This window comes from Copadichromis virginalis, linkage group LG13 (genome assembly GCF_057382275.1).
Source record: "Copadichromis virginalis isolate Kocher_CV1m ecotype Utaka linkage group LG13, C_Virginalis_male_GT1.1, whole genome shotgun sequence".
Taxonomy (NCBI): domain Eukaryota; kingdom Metazoa; phylum Chordata; class Actinopteri; order Cichliformes; family Cichlidae; genus Copadichromis; species Copadichromis virginalis.
Window position 1 is genome coordinate 8,345,936 of NC_140630.1, and position 18,603 is coordinate 8,364,538.

An 18,603-nucleotide genomic window follows, 5' to 3' on the forward strand; every position below is an offset into this window, starting at 1 on the left:
TTCAGGGTGGTCTGTGTCACCGCATGCTTCGCTTTTGGAAATGCCTTTCAGTACTTGCAGGTAATTTCAGGTGTAAAACTGCCTCAGGATATAACCTCAAACGCAACTTGAATGATTTAACGGCTATTCTGACGTCTGGCTAAAGGACAGCAGTTTTAGGTTTTAGCAGAATTAGGCTTTAAGCTAATACATTCATTTAAACAAACAAAAAAACATAGCATCAAATAAATAAAATTGCAGGGTGGAGAACAGCAAAAAAACCCCACTCACACACAGTTGAAGGAAAAGTTCAATATACTGTCTAGCTGAATGTTGGTTTCTCCTTCAATGTTTTCTCCTTGTGCACCTCTGGACTTGCTTTATGGAAGTCCTGTTCTCACCACCTGCACACTGTCAAAGGCACAACCTGCAATTTGTATTTCTTTGTGGGGAAGAGGATGAGCCAAATATGGCCGTAGGTTGTTTGTGCTCCGTGTTCTCCCTAAGACGGCTCAGCATGTTACACTAGAACACAGCAATGACAGTCTGACTGGTAAAGAAATTTATGGTTCACAACTAAAAAAAAACCTTAACAAGAATACTTCTGATCTGATGCAACATCTTTAAGCTTGGATGCAGCAAACTTTGACTGAAAACTACAGTTTGGTTCCTCAAACGATTCCACAGAACCAATCTATCATCATCAGTGATGATGAATCAATCTAAAGGCCCGGTGTAAGTAATATAAAGGAAATAACTAATCATTTGGTTCTTGTTTTTCTGTTTTTTTTTTTAAGTGGGTGAAGTTAGTTTGGTGATAGACTGGTAACCTGTCTCTCTCACCCGGTGACACCCTGGATAGGCTGCATCTTTCTTCATAACCTTGGATTGGATCAGCAGTTAAGAAAACTGAAGGATGCATGGAATAAATTATCATTTTAAAGCAAGAAAACAGATGCGAACAAACTACACATGCTGTTCAGTTAAATAGTGTCTTACACTGTTGCCTTAGAACAGATCCCCCACCATCTGTCCTAAAAAACGAAACAAAACTAACTAACTAAATAAAATGTGTAACAGGTACTCCAGTGAAAGTTACTGCTGGCCACTCATGACCGAAATCCATACAGAGGGAGGAAAAACTCTTTCAAAGCTCAGAACAAAGCTGGGGTTAGGTCATGCTTATGCTTTTGTCATAACAACAGGTTGACCTAATAGAGTTCATTTCAGATTTCACAAACAAAACGATCTGTTTTTAAGTTTCTCTTGAGCAGCAAGAAACTAGAATTGATCTGCTTTCAAACGACCACCAGAACACGTTTACACAAACACGTGTGTCTGCTTGATTTCTATTGAGAACAAACAACTTTCTTGAGTGTGTTTGAACTGAATTTTTTGACAATGTGGGGCAAAGGTGACTGAAGCTGCACTGTGGGAACTTTGTGCACAGAGAACATGTGACTGATGACACAGTCTGTGTTTAGTCAGTGAGGAAGGAATCAGGAGGAGACCATGTGATGATGAGAACAACCAGACATACCTGCAGATGTTATTTATATTTTAACAGCAAACAACACTCTGATTAATTTGCAAAGCACATATTAGTACATGCAGGTACGGACTGAATTTAACTGAAAACCCTGAAAGGCACCGAAACTCGAAAGTTGACTTCTTGTCGTTACCTTGGACTGGTTCTTAGTGAGCACTTTTCTACCTTGGACTGGTTCTTAGTGAGCACTTTTCTACCTTGGACTGGTTCTTAGTGAGCACTTTTCTACTCTATCTTGAACACTCAAAGCGCTTTACACAACTTGTGCAATCACCCAATGACACCCATTCGCACAAGCACTTTTTCCTAAGCTGTTACCAAGTGCTTCCTAACTAACATTCACACACATTCATATTCCGATGGATGCATCGAAGAGCAACTTGGGGTGAGTATTTTGCTCAAGGATATTTGGCATTCAGACTAGGGGGAAGCCAGGAATGGAACCACCAACGATCAGTAGATGACCTGCTCTACCGCCTGAGCTACAGCCACCTTAAAAGTTAAAGTGGTTTCCTTAACAATCAGTCCGTTTACTGCTTCTGTTTTAGGGGCTTGCACATGCCCAATGATAAATGTGTGAGTGTGTCACAAACACGCCAGAGGCTGTGTTTGTGTGCGTGCACGCATGCATGCATGTGTGTCTGTAAAGCGAGACTTGTTCACTGGAGCCCTCTGCTTGAAGCAAGCCACTCATTATTTATGACCTGGCTTTTCTGCTCTGTTAATATGCTGTCTGCTTGTCTGTCTAACATACAAGGGGACACACACTCTTATAAAATGGGATCAGTTTAACAGTCCTCATCAAGGGCTGTGACAACACTAAGTGTCACTGTCATGAGTGTGTGTGATTTCTAAATGAATTCAGACCTTCTGACGGCTGACTGTGTCATTTTTTTTTTAAATCTATTAATCAAATAAACTTTAATAAGAAAACATTTTTTATTTAATTTACGGTATAATCACATGAAAACGAGTTTTCACAGGACTGTGCATGCAAGTTAACTCTTAATGTTACCAAGGTCAGACCATGCAATGCTCAGAGAACCTGCAAAAAACCAAGAGGTACATTTCTCTACAGCCTCAGTTATCATGCTAAATTGTAAAAATCATGACAGTAAAAATAGAAAAAGACTGAACAAGTATGGACTACTTGAAAGGGTTTTCCAGAAGAAAGCCTCGTCTCTCTAAGAACAACATGGCAGCATGGTTTAAGTTTGCAAAGCTGCATCTGAACAAACTACAAGACTTCTGGAATAATGTCCTTTGGACAGATGATACAGAAGTGGAGATGTTTGGTGTCACATTTGATGAAAACCAAACACTGCATATCAGCAAAAATACCTCATACGAACTGTCAGAATGGCTGTGAAGGGGTGATGATTAGAGCTTGTTTTGAAACCACAGGACCTGGGCATCTTCCAATCACTGAATCGACCATATGAGGCCATCTGTGTGATAGATAAAGCTTGGCCGAATTTGGGTCATCTACAACAGAATGGCTGGAAAAAGAAAAGAATCTGCGTTGTGATGGCCCACTCCAGACCTCAACCTGACAAATACTGTGACGGGACTTTAACTATTTTCCTCTATACCCTGTGATTGCACCTCACTTTACATCAATAAAGACGGGTGTTGACAACCACCAGTTTTCGGGTTTTTCCACAGGTAGCTGCAATTTGTATTGCAATGTGGATTATCCCCTTTTATGTAAAGACTTGCGATGTACTTTCTTTTTACCGACTTTATGTCCCATATTACGAAACTGCAAGTAAAGTAAAATCTAGTGACACATAATGAAGCTTCAATGCTGTAGAAACATCATCTACTGCTATGCAGCAACACAGGATAAGCTTTGAATCAAGTAGATAAGTTTGCACTAAATATTATCATTTTATTCAGTGAAGTTGTGAGGACTGATCAGGACCCAGACTTCTGACTGTGAAAGAAAAATATAGGCAGGCCATACAAACCAAAGTCGTGTTTAACATTCATTAATTTCTTTGTTTTCTTTACTTTGGCAAGTTAATATTTGATGTTTTCCCTCTTCTTTATTTACACTTTATCTACACTTTCTTCGTTCCTCACTTGTTATTTATTTTCCCTTTTCACCCTCCTTCTTATTCCCACTGTCATGCCTCCTTTTTCTTTCTCCCTTCTGTCCCTCTTGCTCTAAAGTGCTGTTGTCCAAGGATAGGACACGCTGCAGGTGATGGAGGCAAATCATCGAGGACATAATTAAGAGGCTTACGAGGAGGAGTGTGCGTTTTACGCATCACATTTGAAATATTAAAAAAAAAAAAAAACTGCATGCAAACAGGCCTCACAGTTAGACAAGCGCTCATTTTCATTCACAGACAAACACACAGACACTCAGCCGTAGGGGTTTGACCTTATACAGTCGAGTTAAATACCTCTCTTGCTTCATTTGGATGTCTGAGTACACATACACACGCACGCACAGCCTTCCAGTGTGTTTTAAGCACCAATGAAGGACTCTTCCGACATGTTCATCTAGTTCCCTCACAAATTTGAATGTAGTCTGCTCACCCGTTGGCCCTCAAAGCTTCTGTGAGGAGTTGTGTGTGTGTGGTGTGTTTTTGAGTGTGTGTGTGTGTAATCAGGAACGTAGCTTGATCCCCTCTGGTATGTGCTTTCGGGAGTGTTTGTCAAAGGGCAGCAGCAGAGGCTGAAAATTGACAGAAAAGCTGGGTCTTTCCTCCTCTTGCTGGTGTCAGACTACATTTCATTAGCCTGACATTAAAGACTTTGTCTTAAATGTATAAAACGTAATCTTGAAATATCTACGGTGTGGGGCTAAATTCTAATTGTCCACTGTGTAGTCATCACTTTATATCATTTGTGACAAATATTTCCTGCAGAATCTCACTTTTGCTCATTCTTATATACCAAATAAGCACATGTTTTCAGAGTTTTGACACAGCTATTACTCTGGCAATCATGATTCTCCTCTGTGCTGTTAAAGGAAGGCTAGAGCCCGAGAAAAAAATCTGCTCTCAGATGTGAGAAAAGTGTGTCACAGTGGGTGAGTTACCGAGGTTATCAGGTATCCACCTCCCATTTCAGATGTGAGGAGAAATAACGAGTCACATTTAGTGTCTTTTGGTTAGACATGATGATTACTTTTCTTACCGTTGCCTGCATTGGTCCGGGCCTCGATTTCATTAGCTTTCCTCTTGGCCACATCTGCTAGCACCAGCTCGCCCTTATCACTGGCAACATAATGGAGGTCCTTTGAAGGTAATGCAAGAAAGAAAGAAACGTGAACGTTAATCTAAAATGAATCTAGGCTCAGATGACAATAGGGTTTTTTTTATTTGAGGGGTTTTGGGTGGGGGAGATGCGGCATTTTGGCGGAAGAAGGAAGAAACAGATGAAATGACAGGGGGAAAAAATGAATTGTTTGAAGCCCAACATCAGAAGGAGCACCGGTTTGGATGAAATGCCGGTTCCTCAAAAAACTTTGAAATCAGCCTTCTTGCACCCCACACCATCACCAACCTCCTGCACACACACGTGCACACACAATCACGCCCGCTTCCCTGGTTTTGAACTACGGAGGATGTTATCAGTCACATTTCAAAAGTGTGAGAGGAGACGAGGGACTGTTCACCTTTCAGAAACGCTGGTATTCTCTCTTTACGGAGAAACATATCCAGCTGAGCACATTACGATATCAGCCTGCGACAATATTGGAAACAGCATGTATCCTCTGTATCTCTCTGTTTGAGTCTCACATGGCCACAAAGATGGAGATAATGTGGCTAAATGATGTCTGAGGGTGGCTGATTTAAAGCCCAGCGCTGCCACATATTCATTAACAACCACACTGAGTATTACATCTCAGTTGTAGGAGTATTACATCTGCTTCCACAAGCGAGGCAGAGGTCAATTCATTATTTATTAAATTGTGGAAAAATACAAAAATATCTATATAATGCTTTAAGTGATGTGCTTCGAAAATGCCAGAAACAAATAAAATAAAGGAGGTGCTTCTAGCGTTTTGCAAAGGGCCTTTCCCCCTAGAGCCACACGTTCTGTGTCCAGGTTACAAAACACAATTGCTGCAGATTTATTGAAGGCTGTCCAGCCTGGTACGTTCAGAGAGACGTTTCTGTTGCATCAGATTTGGAAGAGCTGCAGCTGAGACGTTCTCATTTGCAATTTTGATCAGATGGCAGTAAAACTGTAGTTTTTCCTCTAACTCACACTCTGGATTGATAATGAACAAAATGAGACGTGTTTCTAAATCCTCCCATTCAAAGAGCCCGAGCTTTTCATCTTCAAGCTTACAGTTTTGTTATGCACTGAAGTTGAAAGTAGAAATTCCAAACATTAGTTGAGGTCTCAACTTTATTTTCCCTTTATGAACTGTCTGAATTTGACCAACATAAAACAAAGAGAAGTTTTTTTGTACTGCTTTTTTTTTTTTAACTATATGTCACATCAGATACTTGTAATTGTCCTCTTGGTATCTAAGGAAGTTAATACATTAATTACCTTTAAATACCCACTGCTTGTTATCATGTCACTTGTTTAAACAATTAAATGAAACTTTGTTTTTTCTGGACTCTTTGTTCTTTCGGTTTGTTGGTTGTTTTATGTTATTAGGTTTTCCATTCACTGTATGAATGCTTGCTTGGACCACCTTGAAAACCGAGGCATATTTCGCAAGAGGTTTTATCTAGAAATGATAAATATGAATACTAAAAAAAAAAGGTTTATAGTGTAGAAAGACCCTGGGAGCTCTGTATTTGGTTGTGTTTATTCACTTTGTTTTGTCAAATTGTTTTCAGGCATTTTCTTAATTTGCATGTGTGTTAAGCTTTCAGGGACACCCAATTAATCAGACTTTTTGGATATCAAAGGCAAATACAACATACTATAATGATCAGTCTATAGATAATTTGCATGTCTTTTGAGAGTGAAGCAGCTTAGTTCATTCAATGAATTTCAGAATAAAAGGAAGAATGTTAAAGGTTGGCTTTGTTGTTTTCATGTAAAGACACTGGAAGCATCATCATCACCATGTTGCTGCAGTTGTTGCATCCTGTGAATGTGTTAGCAACGCTGCTGAAAAGGCCAAATATACAAACTATACAAATGTGAGAAAATGTTAAAGTCTGTGCAGTAATAATGGCAGAACCTCTGTAACATTCGACCTCTTGAATTGATTGAAGTGGGAGTGAATCAAACCCTCATCCTGGCACCCCATGAGGGTTGAGTGAGAGTCGCAGGGTTTCCCCGGGCTGAGTGCAGGGCCTGAAGCTCCATCAAAGGGTACAGCGTGTTAAGGAAAGTCTTCCGCCTCAGCGACATCACAGGACATCACTGCCGTGACTCAGGGCTCGCCATGGATAACCCTCAGCTGGCTAAAGCCAGCCCCCAGCTGAGTCTGCACCCGGCCCTAATACCCCCATATTGTAACCCAGCTTTTGTACCCCCAGAGGAAAGAGAGAGGGGGGTGCTGGTTTCCAAAAGAGGTGTGGAGCAGAGAGGGATTGAAGCAGACAGAGAGCGAGAGTAAAGGGGAGAGAGAGTGGGAGAGAGGTGCTGAAATTGAGGAGTATGAATGGGAACAGATTGGGTAATTATAGTGCGGTGCCTGCCCTCTGTGGCGAAGAGTTAGGAGGAAATGTGAAAATGGCCGACAACAAAATGGCCTCAAAAGAGCCTAAATCGGCTCCCAGGACTGAGGTGGCCAATTGAGCCCCTGTGAACGAGGAGACATGGCCCCTCAATTAGATATGAGTGAGGCTTCTTAATTGATAACAAACAGAGCAGCACAAGATTAAACAGACGAGGAGGGAGAGGAGGCAGTACAGTGAAATGATGGAGAGGCGCGTGAGTGACAGAGCACAAGGGAAGGGAGAGGGTGAACAAGACGCAAAAAGACGAAAGGGAAGCAAAACTCACAACAACAAGGAGAGAGAAAGAGAGAGCGGGATGACAGACAGAACAGAACAATATGAACATTTGATGTTGGGGCGCTTTATTCCAGCTTAGCCCCTCATAATGCTGTCTGAATCTGAGGAAAGAGACCCAGTGAAAGACGAGTGAACAAATGCGAAACGATAGAGAGACAACTGAGAGCTGGAAAGAGAGAGAAAGGGAGAGAGGAGTATCAACCCGACTAAGAAGGGATAACAATAATACTGCATATAAAACTATCAGATATTACACCTCTTATTCCCCAACGCTCAAACGCGACACTAATCTTATTTATATAAGAGCTTTAGGGGTTGCAGCGAGCCAGCTAACCGCACCGATAAAGAGGGGCGTTTTAGTGGGCCATATTTGGGGAGTAGAGGGGAGGGAGGTGGTGGATGCTAAGAGCCCGATATTGCCTGATATTTGGGTTACCTCCAAATAAATGAGGGATTAGGTTAACTGGCACACAGCAGCGCTTACAGCACATTAACTGACGGGCTCGTGTCTGTATGTTTGCAGTGTGACGTGTTGGCTTTGGACTCAGGATCGATGAGAATGAGCATACACAAAGTGCACTGCACTTTTTTAGGCGAGCATGTGTGCACAAAAGCTTATTATGGAGCGATAACAGCATATAAACTCAGTGCCCTATGGATGTGTGGCCGTTTGCAGAGACTGCAAAATAATTTAGATAATAATAATCAGATATTTGTAGATTTTTAATTCTTCTGTAATTTTCAGTGCATTTTTAGTGCCTTTCCTTATTGCCTCAAACTTTACAGTTTATTCTTATAAATCAATGCCTATTTGTGACATCAAACTAACAACCAAATATGAATGTATTCTTATTTGTTGCCCACCTTTTTCAACTTTTAATAAAAGCAAATCAAGTGGGTGGACATGGACAACACATCACTTAAAAAGCATTGGGTTATTGGTATATTTACAGTACACACATATTCCACTCATACATTCAAATTGCAGCGTTACACGTAAAGGTCAGTTTGATCATGTGGTTTATTTCTTGTAATGCCTGGAATTTGATAGCTCTGTGAATTCCAGTGATGCACCTGTGAGCCCGGAGTCAAAATGATGATGGTCACTTATACACGTCTGAAATCTCAACATGCAGGGATTAGTGAATGAGTACGGGCACAGCTTTTGCTCTTTGATTCATGGGGGTGGCATTAAATCCTGATGATTACCTCTGAAGCAGACACACTGGAAAATATCTACCTGGACCTAGTCGGCTATCCCTGGTGATAAACACACACAAATAGCTGTGAGTCCTACAAGTTCTAACTAAATAATAAACTAAATTTTGAGCTCACGTGGCTGCTGAAATGTTTAAGGACACAGTTATCATTTAACGGCTGCCAACGAATATTCAGTTAAATAGTAAGAAGAAGCCTGGACAAAATTCCACCCACCCAATTCTACCAAAGATCGTCCAGTCGCGACATATTTAAAGATGTTAAATATGCAAAAATGAAACAGAGAGAACAATGACAGAGGCTCACATACAAACTATGATACATAAGTATTCATAGTGCAGTGTGACTGCTAATCCTGAAGATCAGTAAAGTTTAATTACAACTTTCCTATCAGACTGGTGATTAGTAACCACATTTTCTGAAAGAGACCTGAAAAACATACTATATCTACTTTTCTCTAGGTGTCACGCACTTCCTAATTCCTTCAGCCACCTATCGAAGGTTGGATGTGTCTCAGACTTCCAGGACTGCAGCAGAATTTTTCTTGCTAACAGTGGTAATAATGAAATGGCCTGAGCCTCACAACGATCATTCCCACTGCTTAAATCATCAAGCCTGAACACTGCTGCAAAAGCGGAAAGGAAAAATAGAGTTTGGTGAAAAATTCAAATAGGTGACCCCAAAAAGTCTGCACACAGAATAAACCGATAGGATAGGCTTCCTTGCTCTGTTGATATAGATATACTATCGAGTTACTATGATGGTTTTCCAAGCATTTTTCCTACACTTCATCAGTAATCTCAGTAACAGTTCTACTTGCCAATCTGCAGAGACTTTGTTTGTTTTTTATTACAACATATTAATTGGTTGTCGAATGGTTGTGATCAGATAGCCACACAACATCCATCCATTCACTAATGTGACCAGACTGGAAAAGCATTGGCACTTTTCTAGTCTCACTTACCTCTCAAAGCAGTTTATGCTACTAATCACACATTCATACAGTGCTGTATTCTCCACTGCTCATCCACAACCGGCTTAGAATCACCACTCATCCAAACATACATGTCTCTGGAGGAAAAAATGCACAAACGCTATACACTGCCTGGAATCAAACCAGGAACCTTTTTGCTATGAGGTGATAGTTTATTGTGTGAGCCTATGCACAGTCAAAACTTACACCTTCAGCACACCAAACTCAATATTACCAAACAGCACATTTGCCAAGGTGCTGAAGAGGAAGAGATTTCCTTTCAGTTTTCAAACAGATCTACATGTAAATTGTTTTTTGGAAATCTTATCAATGATGTGAAAAGATGCCTTTTCACCTTTTACTTTTTAACCAAATTAGTTTTTGCTGGGTGGTGCAAACACATGCACACAAAAACATATTAACAACCTGACATAAAGTTTAATCCTCTGTACATGAGCGTATCCGTTTCACATTTGTTTTCTGACACATCTGCTATCCAGGAGTCTTGTGTTTGACTTCTATCTGATAGGCCTTAAGGACTTTAATTGTGCTAATTGCTTATCTAAGCAACAATAATGAGCTTACTGCCAAAGATGTGCTATTCCTCCTCCACCTACAGCACTGCCAAGCCTGGCATCAGATAGGAGAGGAAGATAGAGGGTGAACCGAAAACATGCAGCTCGCCTTACTGCTTGTGTATCTAACAAGAAAAAGTACAAGCCCTCACTGGGGAACAAAAGAGCCGGCATCAGATTTCGGCTATCACACAATTTGATTTAATTAACAAGCTACATCAAGAGCCAAAAAAAAACCCAGGAAGAGAAGAAGAAGAAAAAGGGGAGGTGGTGGAGGGAAAGAAAACTTGACTTGGCTGACGAATGACCTAATTGGTTACATTATCGACTCATTATCAAAGGCTAATTAGGGAGCTACTAAACAGCATCAATTATTTTTAAAAAATGCAAACGACTCAGTAACCCCCACTACCAACTCTTCATACACCCCACCAACCTCCACCACCACCACCAATTCCTCCTCCCCCTCAATTTAACCCGACACAAGTGTTTCATTTTAACAAAAGGTTTCTTCTTTTGGGGAAAAAAGGTTTGGAGGGCCTCTATTGTTAGCTGGGAAACAATGGGGCAAGAGGGGACGGGGGTCTGATGATAGAGGGGGTGTATCATGCTGAGCATTTCTAGAAGAGGTGAGCATGTTATCTGTGTGCATGTGTGTGCTCTTTACCAAGTCGACGGTGCGTTATTGAGTTCTATGGGCGAGTTTGGTAGTTAAAAAGAGTTTGGCGAAGGTGGGGGTTGCCCTCATTAACCTCCTCCACCTCGACTCGATCAGCAAACCAGCGGGTTAAAGCAACAACACAACCTAATTAGACAGAAGGACAGAGCGAGGGGTGAAATGTCAACGTCCTCCTTCTCTCTCTCTTCTCTCTTTCGCTCTTTGTGCACAATGAGGTGCTGCTCTCTTGGTCGCTGAGGCAAAAAAGTGCTTGAAAAAGGTTGTTGTGACTGAGCCTGAACTTTGTTACAGATCCAGCATGACAAGGACTTGCAATTATCTGTTAAATTTGGTGAGAATTCCCATAATGGGCCACCACAAAGGGATCCGCAGATGCTTAGTAATTCGGTCTCTGAAATTTGTTTGTAAAAGAAAAAGAAAAAAGGAGAGTAAAATAGGGCAGTCAAATGATGTTCAAGAGCTCAGAAAGATGTCACCTGTCCATAGAAACAGCTCTCTCACATACATCACTTTTATATTTACATATATATGTTAGAGATGCATTTATCTCCATGCGTAGATTTTTTACATTTACTTTTCTCAAACAAGAAGTGAGTGACCTGGCTCCACAACCATACCCATGAAATCTCGCCCAGTCCCGAGAGCCAGTGGACACAACGGTGCCGGATAAAAATCACACCAGCTTCACACAATCTGGCTTCAAGGTCACGTTCTGTTTGCTGCTGTGATCCAAATCCTCTCTGTGAGGGAAATCGCTTTTTTTTTTTTAAAGAAAAAAGAAAAAGCCTCATTTTACCAGTTAGTAATACACTAATCACAATTTCGTGATTTAACTAGATCTTCTTGTTTGTTTAGGGGCAACATTACTCAAAAAAGGTGTGTGGACTTTTACCTGAGATGAAGCTTATTTAGGAAGGCTTCTCTATCACTGTCAGAGCCACATTGTTTATTGTGTCCCATATCTTTTCAAATACATGACAAATTATAGTCGCTAAAAATGGGAGCTATAATCTTGATGTTTTTAAGAAAATATGGCAGACAAAGAAGAATTTAGAGCAATGACAGAGGTATGTTTTACAATCATGTTTTGCAATCACATTAGTGCTTCTGACTAAAGATACAAGTTATCATGTCTGCATCGAATCATTTAAAAAAAAAAGATGACAGAAGAAGATTGTGAAAGTACATGAAGCTATATGGAAAATATGGCAGAGGCTTTCTGGACTGATTTTCTTGACCTCTACTTTGCTGACAGTACAGGCCGCCTTCCGCTCGGGCTGATTTGTCCTGTAACTGACTCCACCCATCGAAGCTAGTTCATACCCTTCACTGAAATGTATTATGATTACAGCTTTCTCTCCCCTCTCACTCATCTGGACACAGTTTCATCTCCCCCTTCCATCATTTTTGTGTTACATTTATCATTTAGTTTTCCATCTACACCACAGCCTCCTCCCCTCCCCTCTCTGCCCCCCTCTTTCCTTTGCACTCTTTCAAGGTTCACAGGCTCGACTCCACCTTTTCAATTCGGCTTCCCAGCAGCACTACTTAGTGGGGAGGGAATTGGAACCAGTGCTATCAGTGTGATTGAGGGACCAAGAGGAGGGTGTGTATGTGTGTAAGAGGGTCTGTATTAATGTCTGGGGTGTTGGTGAAGCATGGAGCAAAAGGGGCCCCATGAAAAAGGGGGTCAAACACATAGGAGCATTTCAGCGTGGAGTGGAAGAAAGAACGAGTTAGAGCGAAGATGAGAGGAGAGGAAAAGGCTGAGCTGAGGCCGTGGAGGTTGTGAAAAGATAGAGGCCCATACTGAGATCACACCTGCTCTCTGACACGCAACACACACACACTTGTATGGGTTACAAGTCATGTGCAAATGAAAGTAACAAGGGTGCAACAGTGAATGAGCAATTATAATAGGTTTTATACCAGTGGAAGAGCTGCAGAGAAGCTCCCTATAGCGCATGAGTCAACATCTAACCCTCAGGAGTCCATCTAGAGCAGATACACCAAACATGTTTTATTTCACTAACATAATCTAGAGTAAACATGTTAAGAAGACCTGATGAAAAGGTTCATGTACACAGATTCCAGATTTTTTTTAAGAGAAAAAAGGCATAAAGGTAAGCTTAAACAAACAGTTATCAGAGCTCACAACTTTTTTACTGTAATATTATAAGTGATTATGAGAAAGAATTTCCAAATATTCACTGGTATCCGTTCATCTATTTTTATGAGTTGGGTTCCTTGCACTTTAACACTTTCTTCAACAGACAAAAAAGAAAAGATTCAGAGTTTTCATCATTCAAACCTGACTGCTGAAAATGAATACATTATAAAAGGTGCCCAAGAAAGACAAGACTTAGTATAAAGTATAACAATAGTCTACAGACATGTGTCGTACTTAATGTCATAAAGCAGGTATTTCGAAACAAATACAGGTATTGATGAATGAAGAAAAATGGCGGTAAGCATGTTACACGTCATGACAGATTCAGTCCATGCAGTGGTAATTTGGACTAAAATTGCAAGAAAGGGATCTTTTAAACATGTGTGGTACATGCTATGCCATTCTATTTTCACTGGCATATTTTAAATATCATTTAATTTAAAAGCCAATGGCATATAAATTTGAAATTTATACTCTAGCTCAAAGGTTTCTAAATTTCAGAGATATTATATGTGTACCGTAGTTTGTTAATCCCTGTTAGCCAGAAGCTTGTGGTTCAGATTCTGCTAAACACTCAATTTCACACAGTTCTTTCTACTTTTGGTTCTGCATGATGTCAGACAGGAGGGATATCCTTATATGGTCGTCTCAGATGCACAGCTTTGACTGTAAGCAACCCACTTGTTGGGTAAATAGTCTGTTTGTGAGCAGCATTCACTTTAAAGTAAGTTGGCTTGACAGGAAGATGGTCTCAAAAGAGCTATATAACTGATCAGCAGCACCAAATCCCATAAATATGGATGATTTTAAACCTTGAATCATTGGCTATTTTCATTAGTTCATTTGTTAAATTAGTTGATAATTAATGTCCATGGAATTACATATTTTATTTAAGAAAAAAAAGGCTTCCTCGTGGATTCTGTTTTGATGTCAACAACCCTTTTTGTGACTCTTTTCCCCCTCAAGAAAGCACATAAAAGGAAATTTTCTTTCTACTCACCATGAATAAATCTCTGGCTTCTAAATCTACAGCGAGGAGGAAGGCCTTCTCGAAACACTGGTGCCTGCAGAGAAAAAAGGAGACAGTGAAAAAGAAAGACAACACCCTGAACATGAAAGCAAAACAATCATCAATCTAAAAATACATGCTTTGAATGAAAATGCATAGTTAAATAAGTCTAAGGTACATTTACGTGCTTGCTTTGGTCTGCATGTAGACACACGCCTCAATACAGACATGCACATGCACCTCTGCATTCAACACTGTCAATAATTGAACTGAGAATAGCGAGCTCTTTTCCTATTATCCAGAATTAAAGCTGGGAGAGAGAGCTGTATCTCCCAGTACAAAACACCTCAACTTTCCCCGGCTACAGCCAACATGAAACAAACAAACACAAGCGGAGAGAGGAGGTGCGGGAAGGAGGGGGGGCGGGGGGCGCCTTCCTTCATTTGATGTTGATGGAGAGAAAAAGAATGCAGGTAGGTGATAAGAGAGGAGAGGACGAGGGATGCCAAACAACGCTCCAGCTCGGCTACAGAGGAGGAAAAAGAAAGAGAGGGAGAGGGAGCGGGGGGTAATTGCGGGATGGAGAGCAGTGAGCAGCAGTGTGTGGGAACAACAGGGTCTATTTCAGTCAAACAGGCGTTTCAAAAGGCTCTCATGGCAGAAGGGAAAATGAAACAACAGTCTAAACAGGTGCATGCGTGCTGCTTTGCCTTATGAATGACTCAAAGCTGCATCAGTATGTGTGTGCAATGAAATTCAAAAGCTATTTCTGTTTTAGAATTTTTAATAGCAATAAAGAGAAGGAAATAAGCAGTGTTAAATTGTTTCTGAAAGAGGTTTTTGGATATTATTTCTTATTCTGATTCTCCACCCTGTGCTGATAAACTGCACTAAATGTTCCAGTAATCCCTTGAAAATAGTCTGTGCATGTATTTGTCTGTGCAAAGTCTTCAGAGATCTGGAACCTGATTGAGGAATGTACTCTTAATGCTTTTACTTTTTAGATGTCTACATTTTTTTTTTTTATTTCAGGAGAGCTATACAAAACACAGTCCTTGACCCCTTGAGGACATGCACAAAGTAAATTTCTCCCTCAGTCCATTTAATTAAGACCACAGCAACAGCACAGAGTGAGTGGTGTTACCTGAGGAGGTGGTGAAAAAAGCGCCGGGCGTACTTGCTGATTGGCTCCCTGTACTCCAGTATTACTGTATCAGAGAGAGGCACAGGTGGGGCATAAAACACACCCAGAGCTGCTTCTAGCTGGGCTACAGACAGATCAGAAACACACACAAAATTAGGAAATGCATGTGATGTTTGCATGGAAATTAGCTAAGAATGTTTAAGGATGTGTGTGTTTCTAAAGCTAACAATGTAAAATTTGTTGCTCTTCTGCACAAAAATGAGATTTTTATACTTTTTTATTTTATAAGAGACAGTGCCAAATCAAAGGCTCACTGACTAAAAGCCAACTAAAAGCAAAAGTTAACAACTAAATGAAAGGAAACTAAGATTTGAAAGAAAAACATCCAAAATATATCAAATATATCAAATATATCTAAGCATTCATAAGGTTTAGTCCATGGAGGTGCTAGATACAGCAAAATGTAGACGAAATGAAAGGTAAATAAAAAATAAAAATCTTCAAGCACTGAAAGTCGACAGGTTAGGTTAGACTCATGAAATTTGAAAAGCAGCGATTTCGATTTGATAAGCATCACCAGGAAATGTAAAACCAATCAAAGCCACCTTCTCTCTCTGGGTTCAGCTCCATCCTCAGCAGGTGGTTAGTGACTGAGCTCAGGCCTCGGTACATCTCATCCCCCATGGTGCTCCAGTCCATGGCCTCTAGTATGCCCAGTGCCTCTCTGACTTGACCACAACGTAGCCTCTGCTGCAGCAGCTCCCCTGGACCCATCTGTCCCCCCGTGAGAGCTCCTGTCATATTGAGGAAAGGTTTGTAAGAAATAATAATAATGTGGTTAAGAAAAGATGAAGAAAAGATTTTTATGAAATAATCCAGTTTTGATCTAGATGGGCATTGAATTAAGGGAAAACCCAGCAGACACAATAGGTTTCACATACATGGTTTGAGCCTAGTCCCATACTAAAACAAAAATTCAGACAAAACTACCACTGAAAAAAGATTTAAACACTAGGGCAAAGATTTATGCATATCTGGGAAACTGAGGTTTAATCAGGTGCTGCTACATAGCACACAATTGATTCTCCAAGTCTCTCGGAGAATCAATTGGAAAGGAAGATGTTTTTTTCAAAAGATTTTCCTCATTTGGCGTTATGGTGATGGTGTCTAACAAAATGGTACAAAATGTCCTGTAGGTCATTGTGAAGACCACACTAAATGATTCACATCATTTTCAGCAACTCCTTTATGCCCTAATGGATCCTGGGAAATAGAAGATAGATGTGTTTTATTGCATTCATTCAGAACAACTTTTAAGGATCTGCATTAAGAAACCAACAGAAATAGGAATAATTTATTCAGTATTTCTATCTTTTGCTTCATTTTTATACCTTTTTGTTTCGTTTCTATATTTATATTTTTTCTAAGATTTTGATGATAGAGCAGTATGTGATTATTGATCTTTTCCTTTCCATCTATACCCTTAACAGTTTATCCAATTTAGGGTAGCGCAGGTGCTGGAGGCCTATCCCAGCTCATGAATACCAGTCCACCACAGTATTGAATGATACAGTATATTTTCATCTTTCTGTGCTACAAAGAGGGAAAATTCTCTTTAGGCTTTAACAGTTGGTGTGATAATGATTCTGTGACCGTGCAGAATAACCTGGAGGAGTTACTTAAGTTAAGTGAGTGTCCAGTGGATCAGTTCTGACTCTGAGGCAGCACTAGATTTGTTAGACCAGCATCGACTCGTCAATCAATTAGAGAGGAAGTGTGTTCAAGCCTTCATGTGTACTTTGTGTCCATCAGTTTCTGTGTGCAAATGCAAAATAAAAGCAAGCTTCTCATCCTTTAACACTGAGCAGAGTGCATGTTAGCATATGTTCAAATAACTTGCCTACATGTTATTGAAATATTTAGCTCTTTAACAGAATGGAAACCTTTTCAGGGTGTAACCAGCCTCTTATGGGGTGTGTCTGTGTGCTACTGCAAACGATATTGTAACATAGAGTGACCTTTACCCTAAGATCATTTGAGGACTGCTCTGATGGACTGTACCTTCTGATCAGTGATGACTGACTGTGCTTTTGTTTGTGCAGACAAGGAACATGTTGAATAATGGAAGAATGGCATTTTGTACCCTTAACCGCAGCAGAGGTGTCTCACTCTGTTTCTTAAAGTTCAAAGCACATATACAGGTGAAGGTGTTGAATGCCAGGGGTAATTATGCTCTATTGTCACTTAATCACGAAGGTACATAATGCAGCAGATGGAGGACTCCCTGGCTCATTCTGATTTGCGTGAGACGAGTTGGTACAGGACCATGTTCTGACAGTAGTTTCACCTCACTTCTGAACTAGCCTTTTTCACATGCATGCAACATTTAACACTCTGCTGTATATGTATTAAAGTGTATATATTTACCAAAATTTCTGGACATGGCTAGTGGCATAATAGGTGATCACTGACAGCAGTACTGTCAATGGGCCATGCTGCAAGCAGGCAAGAAAAACTCACTACTGATTCTAGTCTAATTAGTATCTGTAGGGCGGGGGGGTGGTATGAGCAATTAAAATGACAAGCTGGCAATTAGCAAACCACCAAATCCCCTAAAGAGTGGGCTAATGTGGCTAATACATCAGCTAAGTTGCTTGTGTGTGATTTTTGGGTACTGTATGTGTTTAACTGCATGTATGAGTCCAGGAGTTGGGCGCTGACATCTGCTCTAAGCTGACGCAGACAATGGATCACACCTGTCCACACTGACTTATTTGACTGTGCACAAACAACACTGAGCAGGACAAGATCAGCACCAGCATGGAGAAACACAGAACGTAGCATAAACATGACTAAAAATATGAAAGACCTTGGTCTAAAACATAAAAAACCAAAACGTGTTAACTTGGAACTATTATGTCACATAAACTCATTAGCTACTGAACTTCACATTAGCACAATAATCTAAATCATCCAATCATATGGCAGCAAGTCAATTAATTTAGGCATTAGGAAGATTTGAAAAAAAGTTGCCTGGTCTGTTGAGTCTAGATTTCTATTGCAATATTTAGATGGTAGGGTCACACTGGCTTGAGTCAAACGTCAGTTTGATGTTGTTGGTGGTGTAAAGGTGTGGGGGGATATTTCCTTGGCAGACTTTGGCTCCTTAGTACCAATCTAGGGGTTTCACCCAGGCACAGTATTAGGCAAATGTGGATATTATTTTTAGAAGTGAGTATTAAGTAAAGCTACTGGAGTACCTACTCAAGTTAGTACTTCTGGCCACAGATGGCTCCATCCTCATTAATCAATGCTGGGTACTGGCAGTAGGAGTGCACTGGCTTATGAGTGGGCTTGTGTTT

At 40.5% G+C, this 18,603-nt stretch overlaps 1 protein-coding gene across 4 annotated transcripts in view; it reads right to left on the reverse strand.

The window, feature by feature from the left end:
* wdpcp (WD repeat containing planar cell polarity effector) overlaps window positions 1-18,603 on the reverse strand; it is a 92,931-nt gene that overhangs the window by 19,153 nt on the left and 55,175 nt on the right. For all 4 annotated transcript variants that reach the window (XM_085477115.1, XM_085477116.1, XM_085477113.1 and 1 more), the window contains exons 11-14: window positions 15,847-16,035; window positions 15,242-15,365; window positions 14,089-14,152; window positions 4,679-4,778 (exon numbers count right to left, since the gene is read on the reverse strand). In XM_085477115.1, the coding sequence (XP_085333241.1) occupies window positions 4,679-4,778; window positions 14,089-14,152; window positions 15,242-15,365; window positions 15,847-16,035 (477 nt within the window). The remainder of the gene's footprint in view (window positions 1-4,678; window positions 4,779-14,088; window positions 14,153-15,241; window positions 15,366-15,846; window positions 16,036-18,603) is intronic.